This window comes from Dromaius novaehollandiae, chromosome 1, assembly GCF_036370855.1.
Source record: "Dromaius novaehollandiae isolate bDroNov1 chromosome 1, bDroNov1.hap1, whole genome shotgun sequence".
Taxonomy (NCBI): domain Eukaryota; kingdom Metazoa; phylum Chordata; class Aves; order Casuariiformes; family Dromaiidae; genus Dromaius; species Dromaius novaehollandiae.
Window position 1 is genome coordinate 206,863,162 of NC_088098.1, and position 18,798 is coordinate 206,881,959.

The 18,798-nt window shown below is 43.5% G+C and overlaps 1 protein-coding gene across 1 annotated transcript in view; it reads left to right on the forward strand.

The window, feature by feature from the left end:
* The first annotated feature begins 1,853 nt into the window (after positions 1-1,853).
* The window catches only part of SESN3 (sestrin 3), a 47,510-nt gene continuing 30,565 nt past the window's right edge, over positions 1,854-18,798 (forward strand). The window contains exon 1 of the mRNA XM_026109134.2: positions 1,854-2,137. Within this exon, the coding sequence (XP_025964919.1) occupies positions 2,039-2,137 (99 nt within the window). The 5' untranslated portion in view covers positions 1,854-2,038. The remainder of the gene's footprint in view (positions 2,138-18,798) is intronic.

Consider the following 18,798-nt stretch of genomic DNA (forward strand, 5'->3'; position numbering starts at 1 on the left):
TACATTGCTTGGGGGGGGTAACTCATTTATTTTTCCCTAAGCATTTTGTATGGCTGCCTGTGACTATACTATTTGGATGTATTACGTGTTAAATAGACTGGCGATAGTGGAGTCCATGGTGTGTCCGACGGCTAAGGACAACCCTGCTTGAGGTAGAGACTCCTCTCCAAATGGATAGAAGGGGAAAAGATGGAAAAGGATGTAGCAGTGGATGCGGTTTTACTTACAGTGGAAAAGTCTGATTTGAGAAACTTTTCAGTAGTTCTCAAAGTCAGAGCTGGGTTCATTTAACCTCCTTTAAGAGATGTAAATTTTTACACTGTGCCCTCTTTAGCCAGCAAGTTGACTAATGTGAGTTTCCAGCAAACCAACAAGTTCACAATGCTTAGTTTTGCAAAAACAGATCGTATTCCCACAGATGAAGTGTATAAGGCAAATCACAACTCTCAGGCAACCAGTTTACAACTATTTTGACAGGAAAAACTTCTGAAACAATGTATGTAACATCATAAAGCTTCTTAGAGATTTCAGAGGGCTGTAATAGTCTTCTTTCCATAACAAAATCAAATCCTTCTATACCATAATCTTTCCAGATAGGAATTATATAATGCTCTGCATTTAATACACAAACTTTTATTGACGTCGGTGGGACTACTAACATTAAAGTATGTATATACATATTTAAAATCTGCAGTTAAAGAGCACATAAACAAGGAAAACTTCAGTGATGCTATGATGTAGAAAGGAGATTTATGCCCCAGCTATCCTACGCCGTAGATTATAGATTTGTCTCCGTCCTAATTACATACTCCGTCGCAGCGCATTAGCACGGAGTCTAGAAAACCTGACTCATCGTTTTTAACAGTCCCCGCGGCCAGAGGCAACCACACGCACGCTGCTCGCATGCACACGCACGCACACGCACTCGCACACGCTCCCCAAACATTCCCGACGTCCCCGCAAGCAAATAGCTCATCCCATTCGGCCTGGCAGCCGAGCCGTCCTGTTCCTACATGTGCGAGCAACTGCCCCAAAGCCGCCGGCTGCTTCCAGGAAGCAGTTTTCTCCCCAGATGAGCAGCCCACCGCTGATGGCCACCAGCGGGTATCCCCTTGCGAGGGATGCGTTTCGGGGAGGGGGCACGCTGCGGGAGGGCCTGGACCTGCGAGCGAGGGCGCCCTGCGAGGGGGCTGTGCCGCTCCTTGCCCAGACTTGCACCCGCGCTCGCTTCTCCCTGGGGACCCGGCCGTGCCCCTGGCTGAGGTCTCCGCACTTCATCGCACTAGTGACCGCTGCCGGCCCCGCCGCGCTCCGCACCGGGGTGACGGCGACGGGCCCCTCGGGGAACTCCCGAGTTGCTGCGGCGGCCGCTGCCTCAGCCCCCGGCCAGGCACCGCGGCGGGGCGGGACGGGACGGGACGGGACGGGACGGGACGGGGCGGCCCAGGGGGCCGCGGCCGCCATTTCCCCCGGCGCGGCCCGGGGCGCAGCGGGGAGCCCGCCGCCCACTCCCCGCCCCCCGACAGCCCCACGCGCGGCTCCCTCGCTCCGGGGCGTGGCCTCCCGCGCCTCATTTGCATACCGCCCGCGGGCCCGCTCTATTTGGCCGGGGAAGACACGCCCCGGAGCGCCGGTCCCCGCCCCTGGCTCCAACGCTGCCCAGAGACGCGGCCGGCCCCGCCCCTCCGCGGCGGTGGCCCCTCCTCCCCGCCCACCTCTGGCTCCGAGGCTGCCTGGAGATGGGAGCCGGCGACGGCGCTGGCCATTGGTCGGCGCCGAGCGGCGCCCCGCATTGGCCGGTCGGCGCGGCGGCGGGCGTGGCGGCGGCGCGCTGATTGGCGGAGCGCGGAGGGGTGTGCGCAGGGGGAAGCGGCCCGGGGCGGGGTGCTGGGGCAGCGGCTGGAGGATGGGGGCGGCCGGCGGCGCGGGCTGCTGAGCGGCGCAGAGCGGAGCGCAGCCACCCCTGCCGCCTCCGCCGGCGGCTGCTCCGCCGCACCCGGCCCTTCCCCGCCCGGCCGAGCGCAGCGCTCCCACCAGCATGAACAGGCTCAGCGCCGGTCCCATTGGCAGCGGCAGCGCCGCCTCCGCCGCCGGCCAGTACCGGGTGTGCGGCAACTGCCGGAAGGTGCCGAGACAGGTACCGGAGTCCGGCCGGGGAGGGGCCGGGGGGGCCCGGGCGGTGGAGGAGCCGCGGGGGGTCGGCGGCTGTGGGGTGTGAGGGGGCGTGACGGGTGCGGGCTGCGGGGAGGCAGTGGGGTGGGGGGCTGCGGGTAGGGGCATTGGGGCTGTGAGGAGTCAGTGGGGTGGGGGGCTGTGGGAGGAGCCCCGGGTCTATGGGGAGTCAGTGGGGTAGAAGGGCTGGGGGGGATGTGGGGCTGTGTGGAGGCACTGGAGCTGGGGAGAGGCAATGGGGTAGGGGGCTGGGGGGATGTAGGGTGGTGGGGAGGCATTGGAGCTGTTGGGGGTAGTGCTGGAAGCAAGATGTGAGGGGACCTGGGGCTGTGGGAAGGCAGCGGGGGTGGAAGGGCTGTGTGGAGGCAGTGGGGCTGTGGGGAGGCAGTGGGGTAGAAAGGCTGGGGGAGGTGGGGCTGTGTGGAGGCAGTGGGGCTGTGGGGAGGCAGTGGGGTAGAAAGGCTGGGGGGATGTGGGGCTGCAGGGAGGCAGTGGGGCTGTGGGGAGGCAGTGGGGTAGAAAGGCTGGGGGGAGGTGGGGCTGTGTGGAGGCAGTGGGGCTGCAGGGAGGCAGTGGGGTAGAAAGGCTGGGGGAGGTGGGGCTGTGTGGAGGCAGTGGGGCTGCAGGGAGGCAGTGGGGTAGAAAGGCTGGGGGGAGCTGGGGCTGTGTGGAGGCAGTGGGGCTGTGGGGGGCAGTGGGGTAGAAAGGCTGGGGGGATGTGGGGCTGTGTGGAGGCAGTGGGGCTGTGGGGGGCAGTGGTGGAAGCAAGCTGTGGAGGAACTTAGGAAGAGAACTGGGGCTGGGGGGATGTGGGGCTATGGGGAGTCAGTGGGGTAGGGGGCTGTGTGGAGGCATTGGGGCTTTGGGGAGGCAGTGGGGTAGGGGAAAGTGGGGCTGTATGAAGGTGCTGGGGTAGAGGGGCTGTGGGGGGGAGCTGGAGCTGTGGGGGGCAGTGGTGGAAGCAAGCTGTGGGGCATTTAGGAGGGGACCTGGGGCTGTAGGGGGGTAGGGGGATCTGTGGGGATATCTGTGGGAGTGGGATGGAGGAGAGGAACTGGGGCAGTGGGGAGGCAGTGGGGTCTGTGGCAGTGGGCTGGGGAGTATTGGTGGCTATAGGGAGGCAGTGGGGCCGGGAGGAGGTGTGGGAGGAATCTGGGGCAGTGCAGGGGAGCTGTGCATGGGGGCATGTGGGGCAGGGGACGCCGGGAGGTGCCAGGGCCCCTGCAGAGGGGCAGGATGAGGTGGGGGGGCGCAGCTCCAGGTGTGTGGGGGGTGTCGCCTCCCGCTGCCCCATCGCCACTGTCCCCATGGGCTGGTTGTCACTTGCCCCGTCTCGGGGCTGCTGCCGCCCTGCGGGGGTCCCAGGCCGGTCCTCACCAAGGGCTGGCTGGAAAGTTTATCCACCTATCGTCTCGGTAAAACCCATCACTGCGATCTCCAGCAAGTCTTTGTGTCAGGGTCATCTGAAACTAAAGCTTTTTTTTCTTTTCTTCTCTTTTCTTTCTTTCTTTTTTTTTTTTTTTAAAAAAAAAAGGACTAAATCCCAGCCGTCCTGTTATTAGCAGCCCCCTTGAGTGGGCTCTCTGTTCTTTAGGAGTAGTGTAATCGGTTTACCACCTCCTTTCGACATCTGCTTAACTGGGAGCATTAGTTGAGGTGCTTTTTGTTTGTCCAGTGCAAATGAATTAAAATTGCTGAGCTGTGCAAATGCATCGAGTCGGAGAGACGAAGATGAATGCAATGCTACTTTTTTTTTTTTAATTCAGTCTCTCCTGATAAATTTTTCACCAGGTTTGTTTTTGTACATACTAAGAAAGCCTGTAAGTCAGTGAGCTCAAATATTTGCGCTCTTTGTCCAAAAACTGTTTTTCTTCCTCTGTGGGTCAGGCCAAGTGCCAATCAAAGTTGTTTTTCAAGCCTCTCTTCCCTGCAGTAGGACTGCTTCTTTTTTTTTTTTTTTTTTCTTTTAAGGGTTTGGTTTTTGGAAAGGAGGTGTGTATTTAGGCGAGGGGGGAGGAGAAACATTAAAAATCGCTCAGAGAGAGAAGTAAATCTTAAAAATCATGTTTCTAGAATATTTTAATGGAAACAAAATCTTATTAAATGTGCATGCTTGGTATGTGCAGTTATTTTTTCCATAAACTCTTGGATCATATTACAGTTGATACTTGGTGCTCAGCTCTTAGCTCAGCTTGTGAGAAATGTAATGGATCAGAGAAGTGCACATCAGCACAGTCTGATTTTTAACCATTTCATTACGGGATCCTTTCTTGGCTTTAACTTGCTGCCATTACTGCTTTAAGAAAAACAGCTACTTAAAGAGAGAAGTTCTGTGGGGTTAAAGCCTGAAACAGCTTCAGACTTGACATATGTCTAAAGACATACCAATTAACCAGTGCCAAATATGTCTGTGGAGAAGGCTGGGAGGGAGCTTACTTTATTTGTCAACAGAACATTTTGATTATTTGGCAGAGCAAAGTGGTGCTTGGCAGCAGTTTTGTACCTAAAGTTAAGTTTAAAGTATTTAAATTTTTGAAGCTGTAGTCTCATCCTGCTGGGTAGGTCTTTTTTTTGTATAGCTCTTTAATATCAGCGGGGGAGTGGGGGAGACAGAACTACATGTTACTTTCCTGGTAACAGGAAACTTGTTGGATTAGATGTTTTTCAAGTGATACAGGGAGGGTGCTGGTTGCATGGTAATGCATAGGGACCTGGCTGGCTGTGCTGAGGAAGACAGTTCAGCAGTGTCCTGGCTTGTCTGTGGTCAGTTCAGTTAGTTTTGTTACAAAATTGAAAATAAAATCTAGTAGCTGCTGGTGAAGCTGAGACAAACTCTTAACACAGGTATTTTGTGTTTGCATTGGTTGTAGGATGACATGATTGCAGCTTTTCTTAGTCTGGAGAATAAATGTAGAAATACAAAGCTTCTGACTACATCTGTAATCATTTAAAAGTTAGTATAATAAAATCACTGTAAATTTTAACCTTTTGCACTTCATTGGCAAGCATGCAAGTAGAAAACAGGAGGAAGAAAGCAAAAAAAAAAAGGCTTGGTGGAAGTAAGATGCAAATTTGACCTGAGTCTCAGCGTAATAATCTTCAGATAAGTGCTGCCTCATCTGTTCTTTTGATGGTATTTTTTTAATGCTCATGTGATAATATACTGAAACAATGATTGGCCTTAAAACATTTTGAATCTCTTCTGCCCTCCTCAGTTTTAAGGCTTTATTTCAAACCACTAGAATGCTTGCTGCTTAGGTAGCACTGTTGCCAAATATTGTAAGGAAAAAAAAACAAGCCTTCTACCCGGTGGCATAGAATGAAATTCAGAATAGTCTAGCAGATTTTGAATTCTCATGGGTGAGGATAGACCTCTCTGTCTACAGTAAAAGAAAAGCTAGATGTGGCCATTGAGGTTTTAGTTAATTCCAAATTAATCAAAGTTATGTTTTTATTACAAGAAGCTCTATTAGGGTAGTGTTAGAAACTTGCTAAACATCCCCTAGTTAAATTTGCCTATGAGGAAGATCTTTATTAAAAAGATAAGAAATTTTTGGTTGTATTTATTGTTATGGGACACTTTAAATAGCAAGATACACTTGCAGAGCAATTGCTGCTAATCATAAGGGCTTAGATATTCATAGATATGAGAGCTGAGTTATTGTTTTTTTAAATCAAATAATGACAGCCAGTAATTGATGATGCTACTGAAGATTTTTGTGAGCAAGCATCCTGAAAAAGACAACCAATGGTAATGTTTTGATTCCATTTAAAATAAATGGAAGAATGAGCAAAACTAGAGCTATAGTTACAGTTCTTGATATTGATGGGTAGACTTCAAGCTGTGGTGCTTGGATTGCTAGAAGTAGATGAAAGTACTTAAAATGGTACCTGATTGCCGTAGCCAGGTTTTCCATAGAGGTAGCTGAGAGCTGTTCTTGTTGCTATAAGCAATAGTAGTTCTCCAGCTCAAAAGTTCAGAAATCCTACGTGTGAGGGAACTGGGTAAGGAAGTCACCTGAGCTGGGGACCTTAGGACCTTAAATCTGAAGGAGACTGGAGCATGTTTGAAATCCAGGATTCTTATACCTGAAAGGAATCTGTTTCCCAAGCAAGACTGGGGGGGGGGAGTCTAAGTAGAGCTCAGTATTTATTTGGGCAGATAACTCTCTCGGGAGGGATTTTAGGAATAAGCAGAGTCTTCAGAGGATGGAAAAAGTCTGATATTTCAGGAAATGTAGGAACAGGGAGAACGTGCCAAAATGTAAAGCTTAGTTGCAAATTGCAAAGCACATGGAGCAAAAGGTTCCGTTGCATATAAATACAGGTCATTGTTCAATGGTGGTAGGATAGAAAACAAAATTAGTATGAGAGTGGATCCCAAACTAAGTATTTGTTTTGTGTTAGATTTCAGTGAGAGGAATATGAGGGCAACAGCTAAATACATAATGGGGAAGCGTACTTCAGGAGCATCTCTTACTGTTGGCAAGGTGGAATTGCACCTGAATTAGCTGATCCTCCAGGTTTGAGTCTATCCGTGTTAGAATCCTGGAAAAAAACTGTATGAAATCCTGGATCTAGTTCTCATCTTTAATAGACCTGCCAAATGAGAGTGATCCTATGAGAAGGGAATAGTATTGAATATGATTGACACAAACAATTTTCATTGCTTGCCGCTCCCTATGCCAGTCGTTGTCTTTAACACAAACCTCAATACTATGCAGGCTATTGCAACAAATTTTGAAGGAAAATCATACAAATATGTGAGGGGAAAAAAATGACATGGTATCACCAAGAATTGGTCAAGCTAGACTAATGTGGTAGTCTTCTGCTGATGAGTCATCTGTTATAGTGTCCTCTTTTAAAAGCTTTGGAATGACTAAATCTAGATTGCATTCATTAAGCATCTGAAATAATGTCAAATATTGAATTCTTTGTTTCACTAGCAAGTCAACTGGAGTTAAACTTTGGGACTTACTAAGACAAAGTGTTCTAAATATGAAAAGCTGAAATAGGTTTAAGAAGTAATTGGGCAAATTCATAAAGGAGAAATTAAATGCGGCCTGTAAAAAGGAGATAGTGCCTATTGGAAATGCGTTGCTGTGGGCTTTCCTGACTGTTGGACTTCTGTTATGGCCCCTTGTCAGTGATAGGTTACTGGGTGATATGGACCTTTGAGCTGACACATTATGTCTGTTGTTACGCTCCTGTTAATTAGTAAAGGAATGGTAGGGAACTGATTGCAGCGCAGATGACAATGGGCCCTGCTGAAAGGGGAAGTCATTGTGCTGAGAGGAGACGATCTGTGGGTTTTTAAAGGATCAGTTTTGAAACTAATCTGGCTTAACGCTTTCATGAATCGTGATGAGAATGACTATTAACAGAATATGTTTGTGAGGCAGGCTTGGTAGATATTGTCAATCCAGGGAAAGACCAGAATATTTCTTAGAAAACTGGGAGACCTTGAGCACTGGAGTAGTTGGAGTTGGGGTGAAATCCAGGGGCATGAAATGTGGAGTTATAGTCTGGCTGTTTGTTACTCATAGCTTTTGGTACAATCAACTCTTTGGAAAGGCCTATTAAGGAGCAGCTTAATGTCACCCTGCAAGGCAATTTTGTTGTGGGGGAAGGAGGAGAAAGGAAGTCAGGAAGGATGGATCCAAATTAAACAGGCACAGAGGTGAGCTGGTTGGATGCTCAGAGAAATTGAGTAGTTATTTTGCAGAAGGAGACTAAGAATTTGCTTTTTTAATTCAGCAAAACGAGAAACGTTTAGCGTTGTGAGGTCATGGTAGAGTTTGCACTAGGTCTACTGCTGTCAAAAACCCACCTACTTTTAAGATAGAAAAATATGTGAAGGCTGTTAAATAAGGCAGTGTCTACAGTAGCACAAGCACTCAGTGAGGTCATGTCTTAAAAAAAATAATAAAATGAAAATTGCTTTATTGTATTCTGTGTGGGTGAGTAAGGAAGTAGCCCAAAAGTGAACCAAAAAAGTCTGATGTCAGGTCTCACTGGTTTGTTTAAGCTAAAATATGTCATCATGAGTCATGAAGGTGAACGGAGATGCTGAGATGCCGAGATTCTGCAGTTCTGCAGAATTCAAGAGCCCTTTAAAGGATGTCTCAGCTACTTTAAGTAAATTAAACCTGGTTCAACCTATTCTGAACATATGCAGATTAAACTAGCTATACCTGCTTGAAAAAATACCCCCAATTTTTCGCAATACAGCATCTCTGTATTATGAAGTTGCATAGTGTATTTTGTTTTAGAAATCTTACTGTCAAACTTGACTGCCACAGACAATGTTATTTGGTAAAATGAAATAACGTCTTCCATACTTTTCACCACTTTCATTAATAAGTCTCATCACTCTATGGTCTTCATTTATGGTTGTCTAGATCACTTCATCTCTGATATGCCTCTTTCTAAAGGATTTCTCAAAATGGTTTGCATACTTTAACATGAAAACCTAACTGTTTTTATCAGTTCTAATTCTACAGACTTTCTGTTTTATAGAAAATGATGTGTATATATATTCAATATCCCTGTATTCTGATCCCTTGGAGTTCTGCCACGATGAGACTAACTCGGGTCATTTCTGCCATGCACCTAGTGTGCATGGTTGGGGACAGAAGACTGGAAATATGAACTCTGAGGGGTCCAAAATCTAAATGTAAAACAAACCCAGCCTTTAAGGCAATTTAAGATTCCTAGCAACAGGCCCCTCACTGCCATCGTTTGTTTGTATTTTTCTGGAGATAATTGTTTAAAAAAAAATTTACAAAACAAGATTCCTCCCTGTGAAATAACTGCAGTGAAAATCTAGTAGTGATTCTGGTTTCTCTCCTAGCCCATCCTCACAAGTCTTGCAGTAATCTGTATCTTTTGCACTCTGACCTTTTCGAATAATTGTTCTCCCACCTCCCTTTGTTAATTGTTGTCTTTGTTGTCTGGAATTGGAGAGAGCGATTATTCTTTTAAGGTGTACACTGATATCGAATGTTCCCATGTTCTTCCACTTTTATCTTAAATTAATGTAAAAGATTTTCCTCATACTTTTCTAGTCTCAACTGCTGAAGATGAGAACACAGAGCTATTAAATTTTCAGGAGACCTGAAATGAGAGTGACATGAATGAAATGAATCTCTAGTGAAGGAAAATGTTTTGCAATGAAAAGCCGTAACAGCTGACCTTGTAGGAACAGCACTCATTTAGAATAGTCACGTTTTCTAGGTCTTCCCTGAATTACAGGGAATTAACGGAGGTGGAAAAGGATAGGAAGAAAGTGGGGAGGAGGATTCTCTTCAAAAGAAACCTTGAGGTTTAGTGTCCAGAGTGGGTTAGTCAAGCGTGGAGGTTGTCCTCTATTAGGACTTACTGTTGCTGGTAGGAGTGGTGCATTTCATCAGCCAAATCACAGGCTGTGGGTAGGAGATCAGGGTTTTGTGAGCGTTTACTTTCAATTTATGCATATTACTTAATTAGTGCCTCAAATTTCTCATCTCTTTAAATGATGTTTTGAAATCTAAAAAAAAAATATATACGAGGTTCATTAAGCATCCTTGGGTTTTTCCTTTGCTCCGTGTTGGTGAGGGAGATGTTAATACACATTCAGTTCTTTATTTGAACAATTTTTACTGGCTTGGGATATTTGAGGGAGAGAAGATAGTAATGAAATTCTCCCCTGGCTTTGCTTAGCGAAGAGAGTTGGTCTGGAGGTTTCATTATCAGATTTCCATTTCCAGGGCTGGATAGTAAGAACGGGTCACAAGCATAGTTTGCTTGGCTAGACTGAATATTTGTTCTTGTCTAAGTGGGTCAGGATAGATTTGGAAGGGCTGGCATTTTCAGTAGAAAAGAAATTCAAATTGTCAGGAGAGACACCTTGGTTAATGGGAAATTGTACATCATCAGCTGTACAAAAACCTATGTGGAAATAATCTTTACTAGTTGTTTTTTCTGCTCTTTACAGATACTCCTGTTTGTATGCAGAGGTCACTTACGTTGTTTTCTCCGCAACCCAATCTAGCAGTCTGTGCACTTAAAGTAGAAGTTACAGGGAGCCTTATGCAGATAACCGAAAGATTTTGCTGAATCCCATTAAAAGGAGGTGGGAATATTCCCCACAAACAATTTTTGCTGGCTATTTATCGGTCAGTACGTTGTATGTGCTAGGCATATTTCAAGAAATTCTATGGTGTTTTCAGTATGCTACTCTGGGCAAATTAGTGATAATAGGGGAGGCCATGATCTAGGGATATTAATTTTAAATGTCTCCATTAACCACTAATTTCAAATTTTTATTATGGGGTACTTCTTGCATATCAGACTTTGGGTAACTATCAGGGCAAAATACCAGTGCAGATAAGAGTGACTTTTGCATGTTTAAGATGCTGAGACACATTGTTCTTCATATAAACTAATATCAGCCATTGATTTAGTCAGATATCTTTGTTCTCACCTTTTATTGAAATGGAAAGATGTTTTGAAGCACAGACTTTTGGGGGGGGGGCAGTAAGGAGTGGAGTGCTTTTGACAATTCTGGACTTAACCAGATGCAAATTGGGAGAGGGGCCGAAAGAGGTATAAACGATAGTACTGGGAGTAAGAGATTGAAATTGATGTTCTTAAGCTAGGATGATGTCTTAAGTGTTAGTTCTGAACTTCCCCAGTTACCTGAATTAGAGTAAGATTAAATAGTAGATACAACCTCCTGACTAAACCTCTGTTTTATCTTGTTGATGACTCTGTTGCATTTCTCTCAAGATAAGCATCTTGTTTTGATAGACCAGCAATTGACTTGTATGTCATTCTGAACTCAGCGCCCAACATAGTGATTTTGGTAACATAGCATGAGGATACCTACAATCCCTTTCCTCAGGCAGTAAGATGGAAAAAAATAATAATGGAGGGAAACACAAAGTATTTCTGGCTTGGTTTGCTGTGAGTAAACTGGACCTAAATGGGTAAGCCTTCATCAGATGGTAAGTTAAGTTCCTCATGGTCTTACTCCATATGGTGGTGTTGAAGACTGGACCACCATTAGAGTTGTGGTTTGAATCTTCTAGCATGCACAAATGTTAGGTTAACATGTATGAAGGTGAGGAGAAGTCCAGGAGAAATTGCCTTCTTGAGAATTTTGTGGAACCGTAGCTCTCTGTTATCTCTTCAAGTACAGAAGACATCTGGAGAAGTAAAAAAGGACTTTAAACTCAGCTTTTTCACCTGTTCAGAATGAGCAATTAATTCATAAATACAATCAATATAACTCAATTACTGCACTTTGCAATCAAAATGTGTAACTGTATGTGTTTTAAAGTATTTTAAATGTGAACTTACCTTTGATGTGAAAATAGAACTGTAAATTCTTCTAAAGTTAATTGATACTTAAAAGGGTCAATGACATTCTTCCTCAGAAAGCAGGAATAGTTCGAAGATGACTTCTCGGTTAACATTTTCACACACAAAGGAACATTTTGTGTGACTTGTAGGTAACCTGGGAATTAAGAATTTGTGCTTCTTAGCAATGCCACGCAGACAGAGTAAAACAACTATACTGATGACACTGAGGAAGTGCGAGCGCTCTTGCTCTAAACCATTTTTAGAGCAGTACAGAATTGCTTATTTAAAACCATCTTTTATCTGTCTCTGGGCTATTACAGCATTGAATTGGCTCTGGCTGGTATCGACAAAACAGAATTCAAAGCCAGCATATGTTCTCTCTTCTGTATGAATTGTGCAGTTAAAAATTATTTAATAAGACAGTATCTTAACAGCACTGAACCTAATTTAATAGTATGTGCTTGTAAATACGTCTGATATCTCCTGCTTTAGCATGTGGTGAAGGGAATATAGTTATATTATTGACTAAATATATCTGGAGGGGTTTTGGCCATATGGTTCTAAATCTGTTTTAGTATAATTATCCCTATTAACTTAAAAAATGAAAAATATTCCCTCAGAGTTGATTGACATTCTTCTCAGTAGAGCACCCTCATTGCTGATTAGAGGTGTGGAAGTAGTAATTTGTTCTAGCATTTAGAAATCTGATTAGACCTCTAATGAAATGGAGCGCCTACACGCTGTCTAAATATTCTACCTGACACCACTTGGATCTCATCCAATGTGAAAGAACATTTGAAATGTTGCTTTACTACAATATGTTTTGTGTCTTGAAATCAACGGTGCTGCCTGCCTGCAGATACCCGCTGGCTGTTCAGCAAGCAAGAGTGAACCTTGACCCTCCCTGGAAGTCTGCATAGGGATTTGATTATTCTGCTGAGCATTCACTACCTTACTGCAATAACTAGATTAGAATTAGAAAATTAAGGCAACTGTTTATATGGAAACCCCCATGCTCCGTAGCTCTGTAAGTTAGACCTTAGAATTGTTCTGTACATATGTTACATGTAATATAAAGTGTATATAAAGTAGAAGCATGCTGGTAAGACTCACAAGCCACCACTGTTCTTGTATAGTAATAACTTGATAAAAACTAAAATTAAAGTTTTGGAACTACCACATCTCTGTCTCTATGAGCTGGCTTGTTCTGTTTCCTCCAAAGACTGATTGAAACACGTGTCAGGTGTCTTGGCAGCTGTTCTAGCACCTGTATTTTAAGTCCTCTTTAATTCAGGTGCACATACTATTTGTTCCAGAACCCTACTGCTGGAATACTCTGAGCTGGGGATCTTCATTAGGATCCTCTAATGGAAAAGTTCAATCCTCAGTCATTTAAAAAAAAAAAAAAAAGAAAGAAAAAAAAACCCACCTTAAAACAGCACTTCAAATGTATGATGTTCATTAGTCAATAGTTTGTTTTGACTGATTAGCTTCCCACTCTGTAGTACAGAAGATCAACTCTAATGCATCTGGACTGGAATTATATATAGCTTTTGTCCCCTTCTTTGTAGCTTTTTCTTCTATTTTCTCTGCCATTGTGGACTTTATTTTCCTCTTTGGTTCTTTAAATACGGAGATTGCAAAGTGGAAGAATATTGAACCAAAAGAACACCAACTCATTTATACCAATTTAATGCTTCAGGAGACTTCAGAAAATATTTTCATCTTCCTTTCCTTCCAGAAAGCTGAAGCAAACTGTTCAATTACATTAATAGTTTAAATCTTGCCCATGTGATCTTAGTGGGAGAATATAGGCTGACAGGCTTTTAGGCAGTGACATCAGGCATCATGCAAATAGAACCTGCTCAGAGATTAGGGATTTTTATTCTGGGAATTCAAAACTCGTTGTTTCACTTTAATGCCAGTGCTGCACAAGTCGTTGGAAGAAAAAGTGTGTTCCTCAAAAAGGTCAGCTGTTAATTAAAGGCTGAAGGAACCTGCAGTCCACCTTGCAGGTCTTCAGGGGAGACATTGTACAAAGGTACTTCTTACACCTAAGCAAAGAATGAGAGGAGAGAGAGCAGTCTTCAAGGAGAAGGGAGGGTATGCTAAAGCCATCTTTCACACACCACTTAGAAGGGCAAAATGGGAATAGAGGTGGAAGAAGGTCTCCCTCTGTGTCCGTCTTTCAGGCCAGCCGTGCAAAACATTAGATAAAGCTTTTAGTTACTTGGCTTATTTATCCAGCAGACACCTGCAGTACAAGCAAAAGCAGTTTGACTACGCAGTGCTGTTGCTGTTCTGTATGGGACACTCCTTTGGGTTAAGCTGTGCCCCATGAATGCGTATAGGTGGCATCTGGCCATCCAACCTGACTAATTTAGATGTTTGGCCCATGGGTTCGGTTCGTATTTCCCAGGACCCTTGGAATAAGCGTTGCATGGTCTAACTTCTGCCTGGGTAGAGCTAAGCTGGATAAAAACAAAAGGCTGTCAACATGTCTTTTGGGAGTTGGGCTTACTCTGATGCATAGTTTTGATCTGGTTACTTCATACAGAAAAAGGTCAAGTATTGCTACAGAACAGGTTAGCCAAGCAGAATCTAAAATATTTATCTTTTTATTTCTATAGCATGGTGGTTTTGGTTGGTGGTGGGGTTTTTTGGAGAGTCATTAAGTCACTGAAGTTTAGTCAGAAGTCTTTTTAGTGAAAGAGTAGACAGTAGTCTCAGATGGTAGAGACTGTGAAATCCAAAGCTGGAGGTAAAGTCCAGACAAAAATAACTGCTTATAACTGCAAATAACACTTCCTGCAGAAATAGCTGCTCTGTCTCTGGGCGTGTCTCTGTATTTACACACAATAAGTTTTCTATAGTGGTTGTGAGTTTTCATTTTTGGAAAATCAACATTCCTTTTGAGCTTTGGCAGGAAAAAGTGTGAGCTTTTTACCTTAGATCTCTACTTTTACCAGCTCAGCCAAATTAAGTCAGTGTATTTGGGAGATTATACCTCTGTAATGACTCACATAGGTAACACCTAGGCTCGGATGCAAACATTCTTTAAAAAAAAGAAAAATGAGAGAAGAAAAAGAGGAAGAAACTGCCTGACTGCCAGTATTATTATGGCAGTTGCAGCAAGTGGGTGGCTTTAGGAAGTGCTACTGAGAATGAAGCCTCTCGTCTGTTGGTCTCCTGTCCGAACCTGCCCCAGACTGATCGAACGTAAAACAGTTAGTTTGTCAGCTCCTTGCTCATTGTGAAAGAGGCTCTCCAGTCTTTGCAAACAAAACTCCTTGGTGAAATAGCTTGCCCTAATTGGTACCTTCCTGAGGAGTTCCCATCATGTGAAGAATGGAGAGGGCTTGCCCATCCATGGCTTTCCCTCTGTGGCCCCGTACCTGTAAGAGTTGTGTGGATTCCTTCTAAGGAGACTGTGGAAAGCTACATAAGAAAACTTCTTTCAGGAAGTTCATATGCATGGTGTAGATATCACCTCCTTCTGAAAAACAGTTTGGAGTCAACTAATCAAAACAAGCTAAAATGCCTGGCTTAGCCAGTAAGGCACTTGCTCTTAGAAACTGTACCTTTAGGCTAGAGTTAAAGCACAGTAGTCAAGGAGACTTTATTTTTTGTTCAGCATGTTCTTTCTGTTTGAGTCGACAACCAAATGAAAAAGGCAAAGAGCACGCTCTTCTTAACGGAGGAGAACATTGTTCTTTTTGGCCCTCCGTGGGGACCATCACTTTCCAAGCGAAGCTGGGAGGCCAGCATCGCAGTTCCTTACACTGTTGGAACTGTAACAAGGATGTGAAACAGCCATCAATCGTGAAGGAGCATTCAGCCGAGAAACTTGTGCTAAAGGGGTTTCTCATTTTTTAGAAAAGCTTTTCAGTGGATTAACTTTAAAAATTCTGTGGGTCATGTTAATATTGACTTAATGGAGCTTTAAGGCACTCAGTGGAGTTCTAGGCCTCAGACTGAGTTTTAATGCGAATAACTTAGCTGAAGACCTTCATTATGAGATAGCATAGCCAGCATCTGCTTATATTCTTCTAAGTAAATGTCAATCTAAATAACCATCATCTGTTCCTCAGGTGAGTAAGGACGGTACATATGTATATTGTCTACATGTCTTAACTCTTCAGAGGTTTTTTGCCCCCCCTCCCTTTTTCTGATCTAAACTGATGTAAATTCCAATGAGGGGCATTCAGAAAAGAGGAAAAAATAACATTTGCTTCATAACAGTATTAGTAGACAACTGAAGTGTGATGTGGGTATAACAGTACTGAAGATTACAAAGTAAATGATCTGATGCCATCTGCGTTGAATAGATGGTGCAATAATGTGCTCACCCAGGTAACTAAGGAGCTGTGTCTAATGTGGGCTGCATCTTTTAGACTGGATTAGCACTATGTTTGTTTTTACAACAGTCCCATTTAACTAAAATGTCTCTCCATTTTGGGGTGATGCCAATTCATATCTATATTAGAAAATAGGTTTCATTTGTTTAAAACCCTTTGTAGAATAAATAATATACTTGAACCAAATTTGAATTATTGTTGTAGCTAATGCAAGAACATCAGAGCAGCTATAGGGGGTGAGATCAAAGCCCAGTGTCCTATGTCTGACAGTGGCCAGGAGAAAGTGCCCAGAGAAGAGTATACAAAACAGGGTGAGTTTATTGTGACACTTCTTCTGAGCTGTCTTGGAGTCTCCAAGCACTTGCAACTTGAGGACTTTCTGGACTGGAGCTTGAGGACTTCTCCATGCTTAAGAACTGTTTGTGCATTTCTTTTCCATGGACTCAAACAATCTACTTTGAACACGCTCAAACTTCAGGTGTCCGCGGCATCTTAAGACAAGGATTTCTGCAGCTTAGTTGCATGTTGTGGAAAAGATTTACAACCTTTATTTGGGCTTGCCACCTGCTAGTCAGTCCTAATCCTTTCATTGGAAGTGGGAACAGCACAGTGTACGTGGACTGTGACAGCCAGGAGGCAATCAATTAAAATATCTTGACAGGTTTGTGACAGCAAGCTCAGCAGTTCAGAGTTGCTTTCGAAGACACAAAGTACTGCAATCCTCTGTGAAAAGGATGTCAGGAAGCTAGCTGTGGGGGCTCCAGTACTGAACTGAACACATTGCCCTCTTTTTTGATGATCTGGATGAGGGGATTTGTTTTTCTGAATTTTGGCAAGTTACTTTTGTAACTCCTAAGATAGTTCTTGCACATGGATCTAAAATAACTGGTATGATCGTTTCATACATAAAATCTGTGGAAAAAGCATGATTCTGCCATCTGCATGATTTTCCTGTGTCTCAGAATAGAACTTGGTTTTATAAAGTACCTAGTAAATGAAAGATGCTTGAAAGCTTTTTTTCTTTCTGCAGCAGTATATGCTGGGGCAGTATTCGTTGTTCAGTAGTAGTTTTTACCAAGCTAAAAACGCTAGAAAGACGCACCAAGAGACAATGTTGGCTGGGACCATGATGAATTTACTTCTTGAGTGTGGGGCCCTGAGAATTTTGCCTTCTTCCTTGAGATGCAGTAGAAAAGCATCTGTTCGATACCTTCTAAATAATAAAATATTTCATATGTAGCAAATATACTACTGTTCTAGCAGAACTTAAACATTCTGCTTAAATATCATGATTAGATGGCTTTCATGAGTTGGCTGAACGCAGGAAACAGCAGTGTGCATTGCTTTCGGCATTTTAAGAGAACAGCTAGAAGAAGCAAGAGCTGTAGCTGGACTACGACTATGGTGACACACTTCACGGTGAAATATTTGGTGAAAGGTAGTTGGAAGTGACTGGGAAGCAGGGCAACGTGGTCTGACATCTCATAGGTGAAGTTCAAACATATGTCCTGTCTTTTCACATTAGAAAGATGCTCAGCCTTTGCCTTCTTTTGTTAAATTCTGTGGTGGATTTCCACGCTTTACTAATTAAGATCTTTCTGTATTTGATAGTTAATAGACATTATGCAGTGTTTGACAATAGTCATGAACATTGCTTGGCTTCAGCCGGTAAAATACTTTGTGTAGCCAGGATGCCCATGCAGCCTTGTTACTTCCGATGGTCTATTATGCAAGTAGTTGAAACTAGGAAGGAAACAATTTTCTTGAGGTGGTACAGAGGTCAGTGCCCAGTTTCCTCCACTGCAACTGCATGGGGATTGAGATGCTAATCAGAGGAGGAGACTGTTACTATTATTTTTTCATTAAATTGCAGAGATGCGGCTTTGTATCCTTGCTCTGAACAGATCTCTTTATGATACTATTGTGTCTAAACTGTCTTGCTTCATCATGTCAACTGAAAACTCAGTAGTGACTGAATTAACATTTGCCTAGTTTCTCAAGCAGGTTGTGCAGATGAAGTCCGTGAGCCCCCTGGACTTTAGCCAAGGACTTATTTAAAGCTAGCTTTAAATATTTCTGGAAGAGCTGCAGCTGTGCTAGTGACTGCAGTGTAGACCAAACCTTGAGAGTCTTATCTTTGCGAAGATCTAAATCTTAATGTTTTAAGGCGCACTGTGCCTGAATTATGTCTTGCTGTGCTTTCTGTTTTAATGAGTGCGATGGCAGTGCCAAAGAGGAGAGGTGAGAGAATGCAGCCTTGATGCCAGTCTCTGTTTAAACACTCTGTCTACTTTTATAGTAACTTACAGCTAAGTGAACCTTGCTGTAAATCTGTGATGATGATCACTTTTGCTGGAATAGTGTAACACTTGAAGATGATCTCATGTGAATTGCAATGAAGTCTGTTAAAGATTTTCTTCAAAATACATTGTTGGAGTATTTTTCTGTTTACTGCTCATATATTAATCTTACATGTTGAACATTTAGTATATTTGAAATACATTTTTAAAAAAGAATCTTCAGCACCTTTTCTTCTTCTGCAGAAGGCCATTATGTATTTACAGTATGGATGATACCATTCAAATATGCTTGCTTACAAGGCATGTATTTCCAAACAATACTTCTATTAAAAATTCAGCTGAGCATTCTTAGGAAGCAGTTCTGCCAAAGGTGCATGATGAATTTGCATAACCCTAGGGGTTTGTCTCGTGTGTGTGTGTGTGTGTGTGTGTGTGTGTATATACATATATATATATGTATATATACACACACATACATACATATACACATCTCCACCAGTTATGCCTCTCTGATTGGCAGTGTGCCCATTAAACGCATGTATGTTTATGAACTGAAGTATTTAACCGTTCAGTCACTGCATAGTAAAGAGACTTTGCTGTCAGTGGTTAATTTAGGTATTAAT